The sequence below is a fragment of the Cebidichthys violaceus genome, unplaced genomic scaffold (genome assembly GCF_023349555.1).
Source record: "Cebidichthys violaceus isolate CVI_PGR_0920_01 unplaced genomic scaffold, fCebVio1.0.p SCAF_3, whole genome shotgun sequence".
NCBI classification, from domain to species: domain Eukaryota; kingdom Metazoa; phylum Chordata; class Actinopteri; order Perciformes; family Stichaeidae; genus Cebidichthys; species Cebidichthys violaceus.
The window spans coordinates 22613898-22636206 of record NW_027176483.1 but is presented as its reverse complement, the minus strand read 5'-3'; the positions used below and the strand labels follow the sequence as shown (position 1 = coordinate 22636206).

At 44.7% G+C, this 22309-nt stretch overlaps 2 protein-coding genes across 3 annotated transcripts; both read left to right on the top strand.

The window, feature by feature from the left end:
* Positions 1-762: 762 nt before the first annotated feature.
* On the top strand, positions 763-9448 carry herpud1 (homocysteine-inducible, endoplasmic reticulum stress-inducible, ubiquitin-like domain member 1). Of its 2 annotated transcripts, XM_068723681.1 has the most exons (8): positions 763-1080; positions 1785-1862; positions 2743-2832; positions 4958-5142; positions 5759-5869; positions 5954-6313; positions 6557-6671; positions 8266-9447. In XM_068723681.1, the coding sequence occupies exons 1-8, from the start codon at positions 868-870 to the stop codon at positions 8452-8454; spliced, it is 1341 nt and encodes a 446-aa protein (XP_068579782.1). In that variant the 5' UTR covers positions 763-867; the 3' UTR covers positions 8455-9447. The 2 variants fall into 2 exon arrangements, with proteins under 2 accessions (XP_068579782.1, XP_068579783.1); XM_068723682.1 differs by lacking the exon at positions 2743-2832 and having other exon boundaries at positions 8266-9448.
* A 1114-nt stretch (positions 9449-10562) lies between these two features.
* Positions 10563-18831, top strand: cetp (cholesteryl ester transfer protein, plasma). The gene is made up of 17 exons (XM_068723732.1): positions 10563-11022; positions 11185-11299; positions 11483-11614; positions 11869-11939; positions 12663-12750; positions 12842-12911; positions 13058-13118; positions 13291-13382; positions 13651-13750; positions 14319-14398; positions 14593-14643; positions 14785-14937; positions 16138-16205; positions 16594-16636; positions 17918-17990; positions 18164-18249; positions 18334-18831. The coding sequence occupies exons 1-17, from the start codon at positions 10884-10886 to the stop codon at positions 18409-18411; spliced, it is 1500 nt and encodes a 499-aa protein (XP_068579833.1). The 5' UTR covers positions 10563-10883; the 3' UTR covers positions 18412-18831.
* The last annotated feature ends 3478 nt before the right edge of the window (positions 18832-22309 follow it).

The following is a 22309-nucleotide window of genomic DNA, read 5'->3' as shown; positions in this document are numbered from 1 at the left end:
TGCAATGGTTACAGTGGTTACAATGGTTATGGTTAAGTGATGACGATGAACAAGTAAACATAGTAATACCAGGACAGGATCATGCACCCCAGTTTTGATGACAGGACTAATAACAGTATTAAGCCCTCCGTCAGGTAGCAGCAGGACTGAGAGGAGTGCAGCAAAAGATGAGCGAGTGTGTGTCTCATGGACACACACTCGCTCATCACTGGTCAAAAAAAGAAACTTAAAATAAAACGTATTTCATGTATTACATGTGATTTTAATTTTAAGCACAGCATATTCAATCAATTAAGCATAGGAACACATGTCTGTACATATATTATATAATATAATATATATATATATATATATATATATATATATATATATTATATTATATATTATTATTATTATATAATAAATCATATATATTAATGATTTTTTATTTATTTTAAGTCAAAAGCTGCTTTAAAGTAGTCTGTTTATTGGTTTGCAACATCTGTGTACATTAAATAGAACAGAGCTGTTGTAAATGCAGGAAGTTAATAAATACATAGAACAGCTGTTAAAATTCCCACTTGCACTAAACGCAGCACGGTGGGCGGGGCTGGACGGTGGGCGGGGCTGGACGGTCCTGGACGATCCAGCCCCGCCCCCTTCCCGCGGGCCGCAGCGACTACAACTCGACCACGTCTGAGCACGAGCGGCCGGTAGCCAATCAGGAGCGGCCACAGTGTGTTTGGAAACAAACCTCCTTCTTCTAAAGTCCCGTATGACGGCCGGCAGAGCGACACGTCTGGACTGTCCCTCCAGACGACCTGCGTCCTTTCAGACAGATGCTACGCGCTAATTGAAGACTATATATACATACATACATGCGTTTTGATGACTATAGTTGTGGGGCGAAAGCACGAGACTACAAGTGACGTCAGTGACACAGGAACAATGGCTGTGGGGGATTCTGGACTGAAGACGATCACTCTTCTTATAAAAACGCCCAATCAGGCTCGCGAGGATGAACCCGTCGAAGGCGTCTGTCTGGACTGGACTGTTAACGACTTAAAAAGACACCTGTCGACCTTTTACACCACTAAACCGGTGAGTTGTTACGAGGCGGTAAGTTAACGCAGGCTGGGGAGTGTTCGTGGGACAGGCAGCGCGCGACGCTATGTCCTGGAATGTTATGACACGAGCCAGCTGACTGCCTGTTGACGTTAATTCATTGAGTGTGTTTCGTGTGTTTAATGTGCTCACGCTCCTTCACCAGTGTTACGAGCCTGTGCAGGAGTTCCGGTGGACCTCAGTGACTCACACTAGTCTCTATCATTTATGAAGCTTCTATTTTAATATTCGGGCTTAATAAACAGTTTTCTACAATCGATTGTAAAATGTTGATTTTAGCATTCAACTCTTAATGTGTGTAATATATCAACAACTCCTAACATGAGACCATCAGCCACGTGCTGTTCCACATCACGAGACAATACACACATACGATGTGTTTGTATATCTCAAACCCAGAGATTAGAACAAAGGAACCTTCAAACACACTGTATTCAGCTCGTCTGTTACGGATTGGTTTAGTAGCCAGTGAGGACGTCACTTGAGCTTGGCTCGTGGTCACTTGGTGAACGGAAGCAGAGACACAGATGTTCCACTCAGCAGCTGTTCTGTGTCTGCCTGGCCTCAGGAAAGAAGGACCTGACTGGTTTCATGAATGAATAAAGATCCATCCACTACACTGAGGTGACCTCATCCCAGAGGTGTGAGCTGACTGACACCTGCTTCTGTGTTCCCTGTAGGCTGTGAGTGAGCAGAGGCTGATCTACGCTGGTAAACTGCTGCCCGATCAGCTGCTCATCAGAGACCTCTTCAGACCGGTGAGTGGGACAGGATGGGCTCATGGTGGAGCTGGTTCTGGAGGTTGAGTCTAGCCTCCTTTCCTCTGTGAGGATTCATAGGGTTGCCACGGCTCTTTAGAGGGTCGTTGTGCTTCTCCACACCGGAGACCAGCGCACCGCTCTCACTCCTCAGGTCACATGACCACCTGTGAGCTGAGCGTGTTTTAAGAATCGAGCGGAGCAAGGTAGAAAGAAACAGGACGTAAGAAAGAAACAGGAGAAGCCTGCGATGTTGAGAAGACATATATGCTAATCAAGACGTCATATCAAATTATGAATCTATCATTCCACTTCAAATCAATCTGGTGCACTTTGAAAGCAACACTTAGGGTTCGATCTATGAAGACGTGTTTTCTCTTGTAAACAATGTTGTGTTGTTGTTTTAGCAGTGATACAATGTGACTACGTATACATGTACTGAAGTACAATTTGAAGGTACTTGTACTTTAGCCTTCACTGCGTTTATTTGACTTGTTAAGAGTGTAAATACTCTATAAATACACTAACTCTGATGTTTTATTAAGCCCAGTTATTGCGTATATAAAGTAGTACAATGAGCGATACATTATCTATAGTTATAATCCAGTGATGGAGGCCTCCTATATTATATATTATTCATAACAGGCCATTCTGCATAATGAGCAGACTTTCACTTTTTGGTACTTGTATTATCAGGCTACGTAGTATTGAATGCTGCTACTGTGCTGTTCTCAGAGACGTGTCGGGTCTCTTCCTAGGCGTGTCTGTGTGGTGTCGGTTCTGTTGTTTCTAGCGTCGGGACGCTTTGTGCTCATGCTCACACATGTAACCGGTTCTCTTCTGTCAACGTGAAGCCTGACTCTGTCGATGTGTTTTATAGCTCCTCTCTCAGACGGACTGTGTTCCCACGCTGCACCTGGTGTGTGCTTTAAGGAACCCACCGCTGGGGCCCCTGGGAGCTCGACCCAAGGTAAGAGGCGATGCTTTCTCCTGGAGAAACTACCGGGGCAGATGACACGGCATGACTCCAAAGCAGAGACTATTGGATATCAGGGAAACGTTGTCCATGTAGCCTCCTCCTCTCGTCCTCGTCAGCCAGGTCTCTGTGAAGACCTTCTGTCACCATCTCCTTTGGTGGGGTTTGCTGTCGTTGGGTGATCGGCTACAGGCAGCAGCGTATACACAAGTGTAATATAGTACCGCCATCATCGAGTAGTTCATGCAGTTCTCCACACGTGTCCTCAGTGAAGCAGAGAGCTCCTTCTGATTTGATTTGTAAATTGTGAGGACGGGAAACCAAAGGAGCTGGTTTCAGTTTCAGCTGGTGTGAGGGACTGAAGCCACCCCCCCTAAAGAGGCTTTTATTAACCGAAAGATGAAACAAACACGTTACCAAACGAGCATTTAGGTTCTCAGCCAATGAAAGGTGTACGCTAAATAGTGTCTGGGTGTGTCCCCCCGGGGCTGCATGGGGGTGTGGTGGACAGCACTGCCGCCTCACAGCTGGACAGGCCTTCTGTGTGGAGTTTGCATGTTTTGCCAGTGGTAGCGTGGCTTCATACTGAAGAACACAGATGTCAGAGTCACTTGTTCTTGCTCTCTAAGGGTTGCTTTGTGTCAGCCAGCAGCTCAGCAGAGTGAGAAGACGTGGTAAACATCGACATAGACTGCTTTGTTTCAGCTTCTTTGTAACAATGTGCTGCTAGCTGAGCTAGCGCACTATGCTCATGTGCCGGGGACACAACATATTCATACAAGAAGATGTGACGATGCAGGCAAACATACCATAAATATATGACATGAGCTGTTCTCTCACAACCAATAAACTGTGACCGGTGTGTCACCAACACCACGCACTGAAGCTAAGAGCTGAATTTATTGATAAACTGTAATAGTGAGAAAAGGTTGACTTTGACATGAATTAACTTCAGAGGCTGAGAGAAGACATTATTTGTATAATAAAGGCATGAAAGGTGGGACAGAAGGTGAAAACATCTCCTTAAAGAGCGTAACGTTTGACAGTCGAATGGTTTGTGTAGCTGAACATGTTTAACGCTTAATAAAGTCTGACAGCAAACGCCTGCAGAAGAGGTAGAATTTTAAAATAGAGTCGGTTGAAGAACATTTAAAGGTGTTTTCCATTAAGTGCAACTATGAAAAAGCTTTACATGTGATCATACTGCCATCTAGTGTCTTTGTTTAGAAAGTCCAGCCTTGAGTCTGACTGATGTCCTGATGGAGGTTCCTCCACAATGAGGGGATGTTAGATATGCTGACTTCTTATTCTCTCCAGGAACAGACCAGAGCCCCGTATTCTGAGAGTCCTGATTGGACTATAAGGTTCAAGGAGATCAGGCAGGGGAAGGGGGCGTGTCCATTCAATATGACAGTCTGATCTGACATGGACAGGTTGCCAATGACGGACAGTTTAAACTGGTGTAAAAGTCCCCTTTTAAATCAGCCATTTTGACCTGTCAGTTCAGGGTGAACAGAGTGATTCATAACGTTCATTATTGCCCTGGAGTTGTGTGAATTGGCTCACTGGAAAAGCTGTGAAACAAGAATTAGACAGGGACCATCGTAGAAGTGGAACTGACATCCCCATCAATATCAATATCAATATCAATATTAATATCAATATCAAAGTAGCAAAATGGTTAAAGCAGCGGCCATTTTTATGTCGATCATTCCCATTGCGACCGTAGCGGCGCGCTAACTTCCGTTTAAACTAAAGCGACTGCTAACCGCTAAAGTTACAACTTTGTTCTGCTTATTTTTAGTAGCCGGTGTAGTGTTGACATTACAGCATGGTGACACTAACAAACTAGCTAGCTGACTAGTTAGCTAATTCCTCCATAAGTTAATGCTACACCGGTTATAGAAAATGAGCCAAACAGCGATCACAGCTATATATATATATATATATATATATATATATATATATATATATATATATATATATATATATATATATACACACACACACACACACACACACACACACACACACACACACACACACACACTGCCTTTCACTCATACATTAATCCAGATGAAGGTTAATTATCAAATTCAAACCCGTCTTGCCTCTGCAGACCAGAGAGACAGAACAGCCACGCCCCTCCATGGCAGCCTCTGCTTTACCCGATCCCAGCGGACCCTCCTCCACTGTTCAGACTCCCAGATCACCGAAGCTGAGGCAGAGGAGGCAGACCTCTTCATCTTCATCTTCATCTCACACACGTACCCCGGAGTCTCCACCGGGAACTGCTTTTGAGATGTAAGTCCTAGTGGAATAAATCATGTGTTTGCTGAACTGTATTTAATCACATCGGCATGATTGGACGTCCGATTACAGCAGTACAAACGTGTGGAGTGTGGTTGAATGTACGATCCATGCTCCTGGAAGGGAAATGTTTCTACGAACCAAACTTTGTGTGCTGACAATCCAGCCTGAAGACTTCGTCGTAACTCTGCAGCAGAGAGGACCGTGAGGGAGGGACCCTCCAGAACCTCAGCAGTGCCTCGGTTCACATTGTGCTCCGGTGAACAGAAGTAGAATCATTCTGCTGTACTGTGTGTGTGTGTGTGTGTGTGTGTGTGTGTGTGTGTGTGTGTGTGTGTGTGTGAGATACTATGCATGGGACGGAGTTGTGCTGGAACCCTCCTTCTTGATCCTGAAGATAATCTGGAAAACACAACTAAGACCCCAGATTTTGGGGTGTTTCTTGTAATGGTAATTCTCCAGTTCTTTGGTCTGCTTGAATTCAGAAGGTGTTCGGTTGTATTTTGGTGTTGAGGTGTGAAAATATCTCCTTCTTTTTTGTCTGTTGTTGAGTATATTAAGTTTATTCATCAGATGTAGAGAAGTCACAGTCTGTCGTTGTGCTCTGCAGGCCCGGAGCACCACCGATGACCCCACCAGCCTTCCCCACCTACTCCCTGTACAGCCCTGAGCAGCTGCTGTGGCTTCAGCACGTCTACGCTCGACAGTACTACATGCAGTGGTGAGTTTAAAGTCATGCCGCCGGTGATCCGACATGGCCCTGAATGACTACTTTGTGATACTCCGGATGCGTTTCCATCGACAGCCACGCGGCGATGGTGGCGGCCGGCACCGCCCCCTCTGCGCCAGCTGCGACCGTCGGCCGGCGCCCTCCCGTCCACGCTCATCCGGTACCTGTCCCGGACCCCTTGGCCAATCAGAACCCCATCAACGACCAGAACCCAGCGCGGGAAGGCGCTTTCGTCAACCCCGGGGAGGCTAACCAGAACATGCGGATGAACGCTCAGGGTGGGCCCGTGATGGACGAGGGGGAGGACGTGGAGCGTGACTGGCTGGACTGGTTGTACTCTGCTGTGAGATTCAGCGTTCTGCTCATCATCGTGTACTTCAACTCCAGCCTGAGCCGCTTCCTGCTGGTGATGAGCGCCCTCCTCCTCATGTACCTGTGAGTTCAACCCATTGATTCCATCCACGCGCTTCGCTGCACCGGCGTTTTGTTCGATTGATCGTGCTCTTAATCCGATCCTCGAACCTTCTCTTCCGCTGTGGACGAGTGCATTTCTGACCTAACTGTAGCGATGTCTGCGTGAGCTACAGGCTTCTGCACTTGGGCGAGGAAACCAGTGTGAAGTGTGGTTCATTCATAGAAACAAAGGTCCTCATACTTCTGTTGTTTTCTCCTCCACAGACACACTGTGGGCTGGTTTCCCTTCAGACGGAGAGCACAAGTCCAAGGACCCGACCATCTGCAGCCTCCTGTGGTTCAGAACAACCAGCAGCACGAGAACAGGAACCCACCTCCAGTAAGGAAACATCTCCTCAAGGTTCCCCTGTGACTCACCTTCATTTAACTGAGGTTTTAGTGTCGCCACACTAAGAGGGAAGAGCCTTAATTCATCCATAAACAAAACGGGTGAAACCTCCCAAAACCCACGAGAGATAGAGAACACTTCACAGTAGTTTGTAGTTCAGCATGCTGGGTAGTGGAGTAGCCTCAGGTCCTAGCTGGGTTAGCTTAGCTTCCATCTCCTCTCCGGGGAGGTTCGGTGCCGTTGGGTCCAACAGGTCGGGTCGGTCGGTCGGCCGTGAGTGGCGATCGTCTCAAAGTCCGCTGAACTTCATCCAATCCCCATGTTTCCTTTACAGATGTTGATGAATGTATTACTTTATATGTCATTAGGGATAAACACGAAAAATACAACCCGCCAGTTGAGAGTCACTGCCACACACACAGACCCACACACAGACCCACACACAGACCCACACACAGACCCACACAGACCCACACACAGACCCACACACAGACCCACACACAGACCCACACACACAGACACACACACACACACAGACACACACAGACACACACAGACACACACAGACACACACAGACACACACAGACACACACACAGACCCACACACAGACACAGACCCACACACAGACACAGACCCACACAGACCCACACAGACCCACACAGACCCACAGACACACACAGACCCACACACAGACCCACACACAGACCCACACACAGACACACACACAGACCCACACACAGACACAGACCCACACACACACACACAGACCCACACAGACCCACACAGACCCACACAGACCCACAGACACACACAGACCCACACACAGACCCACACACAGACCCACACACAGACACACACACAGACCCACACACAGACACACACACACAGACCCACACACAGAGACCCACACACAGACCCACACACAGACCCACACACAGACCCACAGACCCACACACAGACCCACACACAGACCCACACACAGACCCACACACAGACCCACACAGACCCACACACAGACCCACACAGACACACACAGAGACCCACACAGACACACACACACAGACCCACACACAGACCCACACACAGACCCACACACAGACCCACACAGACCCACACAGACACACACAGACACACACAGAGACACACACAGACCCACACACAGACATAGACACACACAGACCCACACACAGACCCACACACAGACCCACACACAGACACACACAGACACACACAGAGACCCACACAGAGACACAGACACACACAGACCCACACACACCCACACAGACACACACAGACCCACACACACAGACCCACACACACCCACACACACCCACACAGACACACACACACAGACCCACACAGACAGACCCACACAGACAGACAGACAGAGACACACACACAGACCCACACAGACCCACACAGACACAGACAGACAGACAGACACACACACACACAGACCCTACTGCCGATCTGATCACGTCCTCACATACCTCATCATAGCTGCTTTTATGTAATGTACTTTAGCTGAAGAACGCGTTCAAATCCAAGGCGTTCACCTGAAGACTCTGTTTCCCGTCTCTCAGGTGGAAGAGGACGGTGACGGACAAAGGGTGGAGCCTGCTGCCGCAGAGGACGGATCGCACGGACAAGGACCGGCGGCGGCGGTTTTGGTGCCTCCTCACAGGCTGTCGGTCATGTGGACCTTCTGGGTTTTCCTCAGAGCCTTTCTCTCCTCCCTCATACCCGAGGTTCCTCAGGGTATCGCCAACTGACCGCCGGCAGACCGTCGATAGAGACGGCAGACTCTTTGGTGTTCAGCGGTGAAAATGAATCTCTGGAGCTGGAAAGAAAGAGGAAGACGTCTTGTGCTATTTAAGAGTAAATCAAATCCAGGCCTCTGTGCACGTCAACAATGACAGGAGCTCCTGGTGACATTGATCTTTCTTTTGAGTGTGAGACACTGAGCTCAAATAAACAAAGTCAGTCTCTTGAAAAGACAAAGGACGAGAACACATGCTTAACAATGAGGCATTGTTCTCTGGGATCCCTGCTCTCCATCTGACCAAACACAGGTCTCCTGGTTGTGGGTTGTTAGCCCGCATCACCGAGACAAGGCCTTAAAACAAGCCATCCGTGTGGTTTCTCTCTCCATGAAGCAGCAGTAGGTGAACTCTACTGCCTGCCTGTGTCTTCCTGTGAGCTGTGTGTACATGAGCACAATCAGATCTACAGTCTCTGAATCATGAGGGTTATGTGATGTTTTCTGTTGAAGGGGAACTCGGTTCTTCTTTCTCTCAGTCTTTCCAGGGGTCGAGTGACCATGGACCTGGGTGTGATCTCAGCTGTAGAAGCAGGTCAGGGGTCGTTTCAACCCGTTTGACATGCTCTGCTCCTGACTGTGGAGGCAGAGAACGCCCCAAAGGACATGTGCTCAGCTCAGAGCGATACGCTGTGACTGCTCTCATTTAAAGACGGTCAAAACAAAAACGTTTCTAACTTTGATTTGTGATGGTGACCAAAATAGACAAGAAGCTCCTCTACATCTGGAGGGTTAAGATATGTTTAATATAAATATAAGGCCTAGTGGGCTCAGAGTGCTTTATCTCTTTGTTTTCAGAGATGCAGATCATTTTAAGTCTAAAATCCTATTTATACAAAACGAGTTAAAAATGCCAAATTCATGCTGTATCAATCGTAGTGAAACAAGAGGGTGACTTGTTCTTATGTCAGAAGCATATATATATATATATATATATATATATATATATATATAGATAGATAGATAGATAGATAGATAGATAGATAGATAGATAGATAGATAGATAGATAGATAGATAGATAGATAGATAGATAGATAGATAGATATATATATAGATATATATATAGATATATATATAGATATATATATATATATATATATAGATATCTCTTTAAATGCCTTCTTCTCTTCTCTCAGGTCTGAACTTCATTCTCTTAACATTCCAAGTTCTTAACTCAACGCGGTGCAGTGAAACAGATCACAGGTCAGATGTGTTCATGGTTCAGTCCTGACCTGCTGTTGAGTTTATTACATCAACTGATTACAGCTGCATGTGTTTAGATCCATAGCAGGGGATAGATGGGTTTTATGTTCTTCTCTCACCTCCACCACTGTACACAGGGTCTAGTACTCTGTACACGGGGGTGTAGTACTCTGTACACGGGGTCTAGTACTCTGTACACGGGGGTGTAGTACTCTGTACACAGGGGTGTAGTACTCTGTAGACGGGGGTGTAGTACTTCACCTGAAAAAGGTGAAGAGTACCTGCTGTACTGCATCAGTCCCTGCTGTGAGGACACCTCTGAGGAAGGACAATAGTGAGGGACGCTGGTCTCTGTGTGTCTTTCTGTGATAACTGCTTATGAGTGGATGTCGTAGAACAAAGTGTGTCTTTCAATAATTGATGCAATAAACTGTAAAGGTTCCTTATTGTGTGATTTGTTGCAGATATGGTCTGAAAGGAAACTGTTTCTACTGATTTCAAAATAAAACAATGTAACCACATTTAGTTTGAATGAAGGAAGTCACACCACATGTACTAAAGCATGATGAACCGTGTGTGTGTGTGTGTGTGTGTGTGTGTGTGTGTGTGTGTGTGTGTGTGTGTGTGTGTGTGTGTGTCCCTGTTGACCACCATGTCTGTCCTGTAGCACGTTGTCCGTCCGCTCTGACTACCCGTCACCTCACTTACTCTGTGTCCTGGTTTGTCCCACATTCAGATTGCAGGGTCATAGAGGAGGTTGGACTTTGACCCGTTTACTTTAAGGGGACCCTGTTTTGAGTCAGTGTTTGCCATTAAGTGTGAGTCACACGAGTTGTCCGTCTCTGATTGGATGAAGGACCAGGTTTCCACTAGCCGGTGCAGTACGTAGAGCCCTCCCTGACAGAGGAAAGGACGAGGTCAGTAGAGAGTGTCCTCTCAGCAAACACCGAGGAAAGTCAAAAAAGAGATTTAGACATTCATAGACGTGTGTGTGTGTGTGAGAGCAGAGCAGCCACAGCGGACGGGAGTTGGACCAAAAAGAAGAATTGTCAGGACTCTCAGGTGAGGTGAGATACTGCTCAGAAGGAAACCTCCACTCACAAACATAAAGTGACCTGTAGCGCGTCCTCAGGGTCAAACACCTCAACCGCTCACAGAGGTCAGATATCTGCTGCACAATGCCTCGTGATGTTCCCCCGCTGCTGCTGCTGCTCCTCTCCGTGTTCGGGGCGTCCCACGCCTGCCTGCAGGACTCCGCTTCGGCCTACAGGTTCACCGGAGCCGTGTGTCGCCTCACCTACCCTGCAGCTGTTGTGTGTGAGTGGGTGTTCACCTTCATATGTCTCTATTCCAGCGGGTTATCTCCCCTTATTCCCTCGCCTATGGACACCCAGTTTCTGAGGTGTGTGTGTCCCAGCTGTCTGCCATGTACCCGTCCTTCAGTGCTTCTGACCACGTCTGGTTGTTTGCTTCTGGCAGTGAATGAGAAAACCACTAAAGTGATCGAGGCAGCGTTCCAACATGCCAGATACCCAAGTGTGACGGGAGAGAAGTCTCTGCTCTACATCGGCAGAGTCACGTACGGTCTGGACAAGTAAGGGGACACACACACACACACACACACACACACACACACACACACACACACACACACACACACACACACACACACACACAGAGACAGACAGACAGACAGACAGACAGACAGACAGACAGACAGACAGACAGGAACAAAATGTCCTGAAATCATGTAATGATTGTCTGTTGATCCACCCAGTTTGGAGATTCACAACCTGTCAATTGGTCGGAGTGAGTTTGAACTGCATCCAGGTGAAGGCATCGGCTTGGAAATAAGCAACGTGTCCGCCGTCTTCAGAGGGAACCTCCAGTACGGATACGGTAGCTGGCTGTGAGTCTGACTTAGTTGGAACAGTTCACGAGTTCTCATTCACGTTCACAAGCCTGCGATTGTCTGAGGAAAACAACGATAGTACGAAACAGTCACACAATGATATCTACAACCAAGAGACCGTGGCATGGAGTTATAGTGTGACACAGTGACATCCTCTCCCTGTGCTCCTGTTGACTGAGCTGAACGCTCTGCATGTTGCTCTTTCAACATTTCCCCAGTAAATTGATTTGTATTTCTTCTTTTTCATCTAGGGTCAACGTTGCACATTCAATTGACTTTGAAATTGAATCTCAGATTGACCTCGGAATCAACCCCAAACTTTGTGAGTACCTTGTTTTTGTGTTGGTGTTCATGGATTGAGGCACGATAGAAGCTGCACTAAAAGCAGTGCTCGACTTGTACCAGTCGTCAATTCACACTTTTGTCAACAGGACTTCTCATACTTCCTAGTGCATACCCTTATCTCCTGGTGGACCCAGGTGCACATAGGTTAACGGTGGCACGCTCTGTGCATTGACCTGGATTCAGTGAGACACAGTCACCAGTGAGAGCTTACATCTGCGTCATTTAGATGAATTCAAACGCAACACGTGTTGCTTGATCCTGATCTAACTTGGAAAAGGGATGAAGCTTCGTTCATTTGCCTCCTTACTGAGTGAGAAGCTAACTGATGGTATGATATCATAACCCGCGTTCTATTAGCACAGACTGAGCCCTCTGCTGGACTCTATGGGTAATGCTTTCTTCCAATCACAAGCACCCATTGTGCAATAGGTGGGGGAGGAGTCTGTGCGAGTCAGAAGTGATGACGTTACTGTCAAACTGCCGTATGTTTATCCATGATGTTCCATCTGTGGTGTAGAATCCAAACTCTTCTTCACATTACTCTTGTAGAAGGTAGGCAGCTGCTGGCTCAGAATACTGGGACATGTTGTGTTCTATTTCCAGCACTGCGTGATACAGACAAATATCAAGCGGCTGTCTTCACTCTCAGCTGACATGTTGTCCCATCTGTCCTGTTGTCTCTGTGTGTCTCCTCTCTCAGACTGCAGAGAAGGTAAGGTAGCAGCAGACACGTCGGACTGTTATCTTCACTTTCACAAGCTCCAGCTGCACCTGCAGGGTGACAAACAGTACGTCATAGAGCAGAGCCCTGGTGGGCGGTCAGCAGCGCAGCACAATCACCGTCTGACCATGCTGTGTGTGTTTGATGTTTTTGGTCAGACCGAACTGGCTGAGGAAGGTCTTCACCGACTTCATCACCTTTACTGTGAAACTGGCCATAAAGGGACAGGTGAGGGCGGGAGCGACAGAACCACATGTCCATGAATACGTGTCCAGGCCTGTAGTGAGAGGACATGTGGACCATCATGTTAATGTCTTCTTATAGTCAGGGCACAGGTCACACTGTAGCAATGACTAGTGTGTTCTCAAACGCAGATCTGTAAGGAGATCAACAAGGTGGCAAACGTCCTGGCTGACTTCATACAGGACACAGCAGGTGTGCATCCATACGTCAGATGAATCGTGATCTGATTCATACAAACATCGTCTTTATCTGGAGTGTGTGTGTGTGTGTGTGTGTGTGTGTGTGTGTGTGTGTGTGTGTGTGTGTGTGTGTGTGTGTGTGTGTGTGTGTGTGTGTGTGTGTGTGTGTGTGTGTGTGCTTACAGAGCAGTTCCTCAGTTATGGAGACATCAGTGTGGACATTGGTGTGACTGCTGCTCCTGGCATCAATTTTAGCTACATAGAATCGTACCACAAGGTAAAATAACAGCTGTATGAAAACAGACGTCACAGCGATGGTCTTGAAATCATCGGACAAGAAAAGTCAAATAAAAGTACTTGGTTAAGACATTGAACATTGCTGGTACGCAGTAGTTAAAGGAGACTGGACTGTAGTACAACCCTTTCTACTCATAGTGCTCACAGTGTAACGGTTCATCGAGATCTTCTTCCAGGTGTAAACGTTCATCAAGTCGTCTTTCTGCTCGTCCCTTGGCTTTGACATTGTCTCCGTATGAACCTTTCAGGGTCTGACCAACTACAACAACACTTCGGCCGTCATCGAGGACTCCGTGTTCCACCCCAGTCAGCTGACTGAACACAGGATGCTCTACTTTTGGGTCTCAGGTCAGCAGACGGCATTACATTGTCTTTTGAGTTTTGGAAGTACAATAGAAAGAAAAGACACATTAGTAAGTATCCAGTGACGTGTCAAGTCCCAATGCTCTTCTTCATGTGAAGATGTAGCTTCTTTGATGTTAATAACAATGAAAAACTGATACATGTTGGTCGTGACATTTCTTTACAATAATATATATATATTATATATATATTTATATTTATATTTAGATATAGTCAAGTCTCAAGTCTCGTACGGTAATATTATGTAGACACTTGATTTTCATCAGAGTATATTTCTATATGTAGTGAACACATGAGTCTCTTCTGTGATGATGTCACCATGTCCACCATGTTGATTCAGGCTTCGCTCTAATGTCAAATCACGTCTCTGAATTTCTGTTGTTCATTCATTCAAAGTAATCTAGTATCAAACGTATAACTTCAGGGATAACCTCTCACTCCTCCAGTGGTAGTGTAGGTCAGTGTCTCCGTTAAGAGGATCTTCTGTCTTTGTGGTGTCCAGGTGTTTTTAGAGTGTGTCTCTTACTGCTAGATACCGTGTGTTGAACCCCAGACCAGGTCTTGAACCCCATGTTGACTGCTGCCCACCAAGATGGCCGTTTACAACTCAACATCTCCGGAGCAGAACTCGCTGTAAGTGCATCGCTTCAGATATGGCGTGTGGAACGTTACTCATACAGTTGGTACTTACTAGTGAGACATGATTGGAGCTTGACTACGATTACAAACCTACACTGAGCTTTGTGAACATCTGTCCTCGCCAGGACGTCTCGTCACATGTTCATGTTAAGTTGTGGCTCTTCTATCTGTTGTAAATGTGGTTTCAGGAACTCTTCAAGGCTAATCTCTCCAGTGCAATGCCTGACTTTCTTAGAGAGGTAATGTGGAACACCTGTTTATCTCTGCACACACACACACACACACACACACACACACACACACACACACACACACACACACACACACCTGTGTGAGGCGAGATGAGCCGTATGAGACACATTGCCTTTGTGTGTGTGTAGTGTCTGCTGGGATCAGGTTCTCCACAGCTCAGAGTGTGGAGCTCATCTGTTCCCTACCTGAACACCTCCACCCTCGGGACCATGGTCTGGGGGATGGCCTCTGGGGAGCTCCACTGTGGGACTCAAGGCACACCAACACTCTTCTTCGAAACGGTACTCCGCCTTATTTGTTCTGACAGAACATTTATCACACATCTGACTGAAAGGCTTCCACCACATGTTCTTTCTTCACCACTCATGGAGCTTTCTGTCGTGTGCTGCGGTACGAGTTACTCTATCAAAGAGTGCCACCGGCGAGACAATACACACACATGACATACACATCTCAAGGTAATGCAAAGATAATGGGAGAGAACAGCACTGAATGAATGTGACTACTGGTATATGACAGCAACACATTCATGGACATGCATCTTGATCCTCAGTACAACCTGGTCATCAGCCGCAGATCAGTCAGTGACAATCTTCATAAAGAAATGCAACAGCAGCAGGGACCAGTGGCTTCCTGGATCTCTCTGAAGAGCACTTGTAATAAGTTCACTATTGACCGCGTCTTCCACTGACCTGTTTGCCCAGAAGGCTCCCTGCGGGGGTCCAGCAGGAGGTCTTTGATGTCCTGCTGGTGGGTCCACACCAGTCTTTGTGCTCACTAAGCCGGGTTTCAGTGAAGCAGAGATAGTCTGTTTGTCTCCTCCCTCATCCTGTCATTATGAGTTACAGGGAAGACAAACATGAGACTTAAAGGTGTCTTCCTCCACTCGCCGTGACGTTCACCGTTAAACGCTTTCAACCTGCTCCGTTCACGTTCACACACTACTGCTGTATGTGTTCACTGTAGCTCTGCATTGATATTTAGAGACGTGTTACTTGAAAAGGAACAGCAGCAGTAACACTTTATTACACTCTATGATGATTAAACTGTAAAAAAAAGAATCCACGGTGCTGAACCGTGAGGGGTGACCCGTTACACCACTACCAAGGACACACGGTCAAAGACGACCCGCTGGACGACCCGCTGGACGACCCGCTGGACGACCCGCTGGACGACCCGCCCTCAGAGGCAACATCTTTGGTTTTGGGCTCTATAAATTGAAATGAATAATTAAATGAATAATTATTATATAAATAATTGAAAACCAGTTGAAATGAATGGATGAATAGTTGAACTAAAGAGCAACAGTTCAGTAGTCTGACTGTTCCCTTCAAAATGAGCTGACATGAGACCATTTGGACCACGATGGTGGGTCTTGATGCCGGGTCACTTCTCATCTGCTCCAGCCTTCTTCAAGCTTCACAATGTTAAGAAGTGAACGTGTGAGCAGTGAGTGATGTTTCTTTGTGTTTGACCTCTAGGATGTGGCCGTTGACGTCACAGCTTCCTATGCTGACAAGAAGCTCTTCCTGCAGGGAACCCCGTCGGAGTAAGACCCTTCTTGTTAACTTGTTCAGCCCTTAACGAGCTTTGAATGACCTACATGTGCATCATTATTTAGTCCATCTGAAACTAAATTCAGCATAAATACCCAAAAGGGTCTAAGTCGTATGTTTCACGACAGCTCCCTCCATCTTTGCATTAGTCGTGCAGAAAGCTGCTTGTTCTGCATGAACGTAGAACTTGTTCACTGTGGAGAACTTGGAACAGAAGTTCAAACTCTGTTTCCTTCACCTTCACCCATCTGTGTGTGAAGTCAATCTGATTCTTTGAGTGCATGATTTAAAAAGTTACGGAAATCCTCAGATGCAACCTTACCAATACGGAATATATCGTGTGTGTGTGTGTGTGTGTGTGTGTGTGTGTTTCCTTTCTAGGATCTTTGTATTACAAGCTGAGCTGTCCTTACAAAATCAAACGGTAAGAAAATACATGTTTGAATGAATTCCAGCTGCAGAACAGAGGCTCAGCACAGTGAGGATGTTTTAGATGGGAGAGAAAAACTCTGTCTTTCTCTCAACAGTTTGAGTTCTCTTAAAACAACGAAACGTTGTCCTGGAACGATGTGTGATTTAATGTAAGAAGTGGTTCTCATGTGTATCAAGATGACCTCCTTCCCAAATCCTTCAAAATATCAGATATATATATATATATATATATATATATCAAATATATCAAATTATCAGACCAGAAAACCTGCTCTGCACAAATGGAACTCATGTAATGAGTTCACATTCCCCGGGTTTTGAATACCCCTCAGCGTCTAATACCCACAAAGCTCCCTCAGTGATCAAGACGGCTGTTTGAGCCTCCATGAGGGCGCGTGGCTCGTGTGCGTCCCTCATGACGTTCAGGTGTTCACAGACGCCTCCCTGACAGGTGGCAGCGGGACGTCCCACCAGGCCACCGGGGAGGCATCTGGTCACTCTGCTGGGGGAAGCCTGTCCTGATGGCGGTGGCTAGGGTTAGCTTTAGGGCCGGGTAAACAGTGGGATTTCAGACTTGTTCTTGTGGTACTGGTGGCCCCAGAGAATCCGGGTGCCAGGTACTTCCTTTTGTACCCTTCTTGTATGTCTGTAAGCAACGACGGGGGACTGGTAGAGCTACGCCCGAATCCGTCTTTCCAACCTAAGGTCACGACCTCCTCGGTGGGGTCAAGGCTGCAGCCTCGTGACCTTGTTTTGTGACCTTGTGACTGGTCACGTAATCCTCTTTATTCATACGTGGCTCATTGGTATTCATTGTAATCATTTGTTCATCTTGTATTACGTCATTCGTGTGTAGTTAATAGATCAATACATGTTTAATTCATAAAGAATGGGATCACATGATTTGTGTGTATATATAATAATTAGCTACTGTACACCATGTCAAGAACTCCATCTGAGATAATTCATTTTGAGTTATAATTATCTTTAGATATTTTGATAGTAATTCTTAATTAATATGTATATTTGCTGCAAGCAATAACCCTTCATAACTCCGTGTTTTTCTTGCTTTACTTTTGTTTATGTAGTTACTTTAAGGCAGACCGTGATGTGTTCCTAAACCTTACTAAATACATTTTAACCCATTTTCAAAACAAAGTGCATATTGTAGTATTTGATTACTATTCTGATACCAGTATGTTCCCCTCCCATTTAAATCGTGTCCATTCATGTCACTACATGTGTTTATATTTGATTGGACTTCTTTTTCCAGCTGCTCGATGAGGATCACGTGGAGTTCATCAGAGAAGCTGTGGAGAAGATAGGCGTTCCCAAGGTCCTGTCTGGTGAGGCTAGAGAGATATGGATCATAAAGTGAAACCAACACAGAGCATTCTCCTAGAGTCTCAGATAGCATCACTGTCAATGTAGCATTTTAAAAATACAGGATCAGAGTGCATCTTCTCGATGTGAAGGTAGGACCTGTGATGGTCACGTGTTGCACTGTGCTTTGCTCCAGCTCTGGAGGCGGAGCTAACCCGGCTGTTGGACAAACAGGGAGCTAACTTATTTGACATCTTCGACCCAGAGGTGCTTCCTCGGGATGTGAGTGTTCTCTTCACTTTGTTCTGTTCTACTTCATTGTACTCGGTAGTTACGTTGCTACTCGATTCCGTCTCTGTGCTGCAGGGCTTTGTGCTGATTCAGATGGACTTTGGTTTCCCTCATCACCTCCTGACTCAGTTCCTTAAGAAGACTCTACAGTGACGATGCGACCCTGAAGCAGGTTGTGTCAGTGACTGTCCTAACCGCTCTGCTGCTGTAACCCTGTGAACGTCCCCGACTAATAAAAGGGTCGTCTCTCTCAACGCTGTTGTTCATGTTAGAAACAGTGTTCCCTTCCAAGTGATTATCGATATTAACGCATAACAAAACATTTAGGTTTTGACCATTGTGATGTACATTTGTTTGGATAAAGCCCCGTTCTTTGCCGTTTGCTATTCATACAGTATATCACATGACCAGACATTTGTATTTCATTTTGGGGGGGTTGAGAGAGCGCGTTGTAGAAATACTGCTACAGTAAAAGTACTAATAGGACAGTGTAGAAATACTCTGTTCAGAATATAATTCTATTGTGTCATAATGATTGAAGCATTAAAGAGGACCTATGGTCTTTCCTGCTTCCTCCCTGTCCTTTAGTGTATATTATATACATGATTATATATATATCAGTCGTTAGCTACTGTACTTAAACAATGTCTGTACATTACTGACATCAGAAGAGTTGAACAACATGACCTCATACAAGTTACCACCAACAGAATAGGATTCAATGTGGACTCTTAGACATCCGATCTCATCTGAAGCTGTATTAGTGCATGACTTAATATCACAGTCATATTGAATTATTGATTTACTGTGTAATGAAGAATACGTCAGCCTCAATGAGTCATGTTAATACTCACATTCCTCAGGTGGAGTAGCTGCCGTCTTTGACTCGAGCCTATTATTAAACCCTCAACCTAAACTAAATCACAGCTCATTTCAAAGCCTGGTTCTGAGTCTTTCACACCCAACCTGGAAAACACAGCCAGTTCTATTGGTTATAGTGTACCGGGCCCAGGTCAGAGTTCTTATCAAGTCTAGTCTTTAAAACAGATGAAGTCATGATTGTAGCTTTAATATTCATGTGGATGTTGATAATGATGCCTTAGTACTGCGTTTATCTCATTAGGTTTGATTGGCTTCTGTCAGAGCGTGCAGGAATTAAAATAGAACATTTCATAGTCTTTCCACAGAACCCTCTTTTATCGGACTATTATCTAATAACCTCAGAATTTCTACTACCTGAGTGTACAACATTAGGCAAAGGTTTCTACACTAGATGTCTCTCTGATGGTGCTGTAGCTAAACTCAAAGAAGCGATTCCATCTGTACTTAATATCATGTCTAATATAACAGGACAAAGTAGCTGTAATTAAACCTCAAATTTGTGATTTTGGGCAATATAAAATAAATGTAATTATAATGAACCGGTTGGTGAAGTATGCGGTCATGAACAGCAGAGCTGAACTCTAAACGTTCTCCATTCGTTCTCTATGGGAGTTCTCGTCACTACGGATGTAATACTATTTTTTGGCCACAAACAGGATTTTGGCGGCGCTGTTTCTCACTTAAAGAGACCTCGTTTTTAAGTCTTTGTTTTACTCTCTTCAAAAACAAATACATTCAGAAATAGTGAAAATACAACAAAAATTAAATAAATATTACTCCCCGTCGAATTAACAGGCAGATACGGAGTTGTTAATGAATATTAAGTAGGTGTGAAATGTGCTTTGGGTTAAAAAAAAAATAATAAGTATAGTTTGTAAAACGCTCCACTGTGATGAAAAAAAAGGTAAATAAATCTTGTTTACCTTTTAAAAGAAAAACAGGGAGCGGTTTTACAAAACTGCATATTGAGATATATTGAGTATATAAAAGACTTAGTTTTATTTGCACAACTTAAAAAAATAATACAAATACATTAATACAAAGATAAATAATATGCAGGAAGAGGCACAAAAACTCACTGGGCTTATTTAATAATAATACATTTTATTTATATAGCACTTTAAAAAGGCACTCAAAGACACTTTACATGGTAAAAGCAGAAACAATAAAACCATTTCTAATAAGAACACAATCAATGACATAACGGTAAGAAACGACACAAAAATAAAGAAAGAAAACATACATAACCGACATTAGAGGTTAAAAGCAGATTTAAACAGGTGAGTTTTAAGTGCAGTTTTGAAAGTGACGGAGAACATCTGAGGTGTTGGGGGAGGAGTTCCAGAGGGAGGGGCAGCGATGGAGAAGGCCCTGTATTTGAATCCTCCACCTAAATGATGTTAAAACGTGATAACCACAACATTACAAAACAGACAGACAATGTAGGCCTATTTATAGACTTAATATTACAATATACAATACTGCTGTACTATGCTGAACATTGTGTTGCTACTACTCACAATATATTACACTTATGTACCAGAATATTTAAAATGCATCAACCTTTTTTATTTTATTTATTTACAATTTCAACCGTATGATGTAATACTGTTACATCGCCACTATGTTACTTTACTTCCAGGAGACTGCTCCGTTAGTCTAAGCAGGTAAACCTGAACTCCTCTCTCGAGTGTAGCAGCAATTATAACCTCTTTAAATTAACTGGAGAAAAAAACTTGTTTTATACTTAAATACAATGAATGAGAAACAGAAAGTACAACGTGGTTACTCTTTTTAGGATGTGTTCAGAGAACAGGTGGCTCAGTAATCACACTCAGTCTCTCACATTATGGAAACACGTGGTGCGTTCAGGGACCCCGGGGAAAACTCGTCATCCAGCCGTTTAAACAGAGCGAACACGCAAGAGTCCTCTTCAGGATCACACAGTGAACTCTTCTTTCATCAACATGGGCTGCACTATAATCCTCATTGAAACAATGATTTCATTCAGTAAATAGTTGATTAAAGAATAAAAACAAGGGTTTAGAACATCGACCTGAGGCCCGACAGCGTCCACCTGTCACTCAAATAGGCCACGCCCTCAATTATGACACATTTTTGCATTGAGGTGACCAAAAGTGAACTTATTTAGAGATTACAACAGAGCTCGTTACAGATCAACCTCCCTCAGAGACTGTAAGGGCCCAGCAGGGGGCGCTCATGTGACACACAACTAGTCTCAGTGGGAAACTAATGATAACACATTGTTAGTGATAGTGACAGAAATATAGGAGGATATAATATGAAAATGGTGTTGATTAGTAATAACTTAAATTCGCAGTAATATGCAAGTGGAATCATTGACTCGTTACTCTACTTTTAACTTGATTATGACTTTATCTATTGTTGTGGGTCAAACCGAGGTTCTGTAGGTGTCGTTATCGACTACAGGTCAAGAAATGACAAGAATGAAAACACATATTTAACAAATGGGTAGAATATAAATAAGTAGCTACCATCGGGTGCAACTGCTCAGGAAGCTCTAGAACACAAATATACAATTACATATTTCATTGTATGTCATGTCTTTAGCACACAAATACATAATGAAAACCACTCAAATATAAACGTATGCCTCACAGCACCCGTACCCTCCAGACTCTGAGCTCTCAGAGGTTAGAGGTCACCGGTGCATCTCACCACCATCTCTCCACGTCAGCTCCACCTGGTTACAATAAAAACACTTCATCGACAAACACGATGTTTAATTATTATTAAAAAAGGTGCAACACTGAGAGATTGTGATCTATTCATGTAATAAATATGAACATGAATAACTGTTGATCCTACCAGCAGGTGGACAGAAATAAAGAATACGATTCTATTAAAAACTGATGATATTTATTGACTTAAATGAAATAGTTTTATTGTTGGGATTAAATGTCTTCATGTCATTTAAAACAAAAGTCGTTTGCCCAGTTCATAATTTAATGTTTAATTATGTTAGTATGGTAATAATACTTTTAAGTGCATGTAGGATAATATCGGTAATTCCGGTTTTAAAGACGACCAATACCGGAAAACTATCTGATCTGATCAATAAATCAAATATGAATAAATTCAACAATTGTTCCAGCCTAGTTTCGAGCTGAGGACCTTAGAGACCTCT

Coding starts and splice junctions, on each gene's coding strand:
- herpud1 (XM_068723681.1), top strand. CDS start 868: ATGACTATAGTTGTGGGGCGAAAGCACGAGACTACAAGTGACGTCAGT. Junction 1,863..2,742: donor TCAGAGACCTCTTCAGACCG/GTGAGTGGGACA, acceptor TGTGTTTTATAG/CTCCTCTCTCAGACGGACTG. Junction 6,314..6,556: donor GCCCTCCTCCTCATGTACCT/GTGAGTTCAACC, acceptor TCTCCTCCACAG/ACACACTGTGGGCTGGTTTC.
- cetp (XM_068723732.1), top strand. CDS start 10,884: ATGCCTCGTGATGTTCCCCCGCTGCTGCTGCTGCTCCTCTCCGTGTTC. Junction 11,615..11,868: donor TACGGATACGGTAGCTGGCT/GTGAGTCTGACT, acceptor TTTTTCATCTAG/GGTCAACGTTGCACATTCAA. Junction 14,399..14,592: donor TCTCCGGAGCAGAACTCGCT/GTAAGTGCATCG, acceptor ATGTGGTTTCAG/GAACTCTTCAAGGCTAATCT.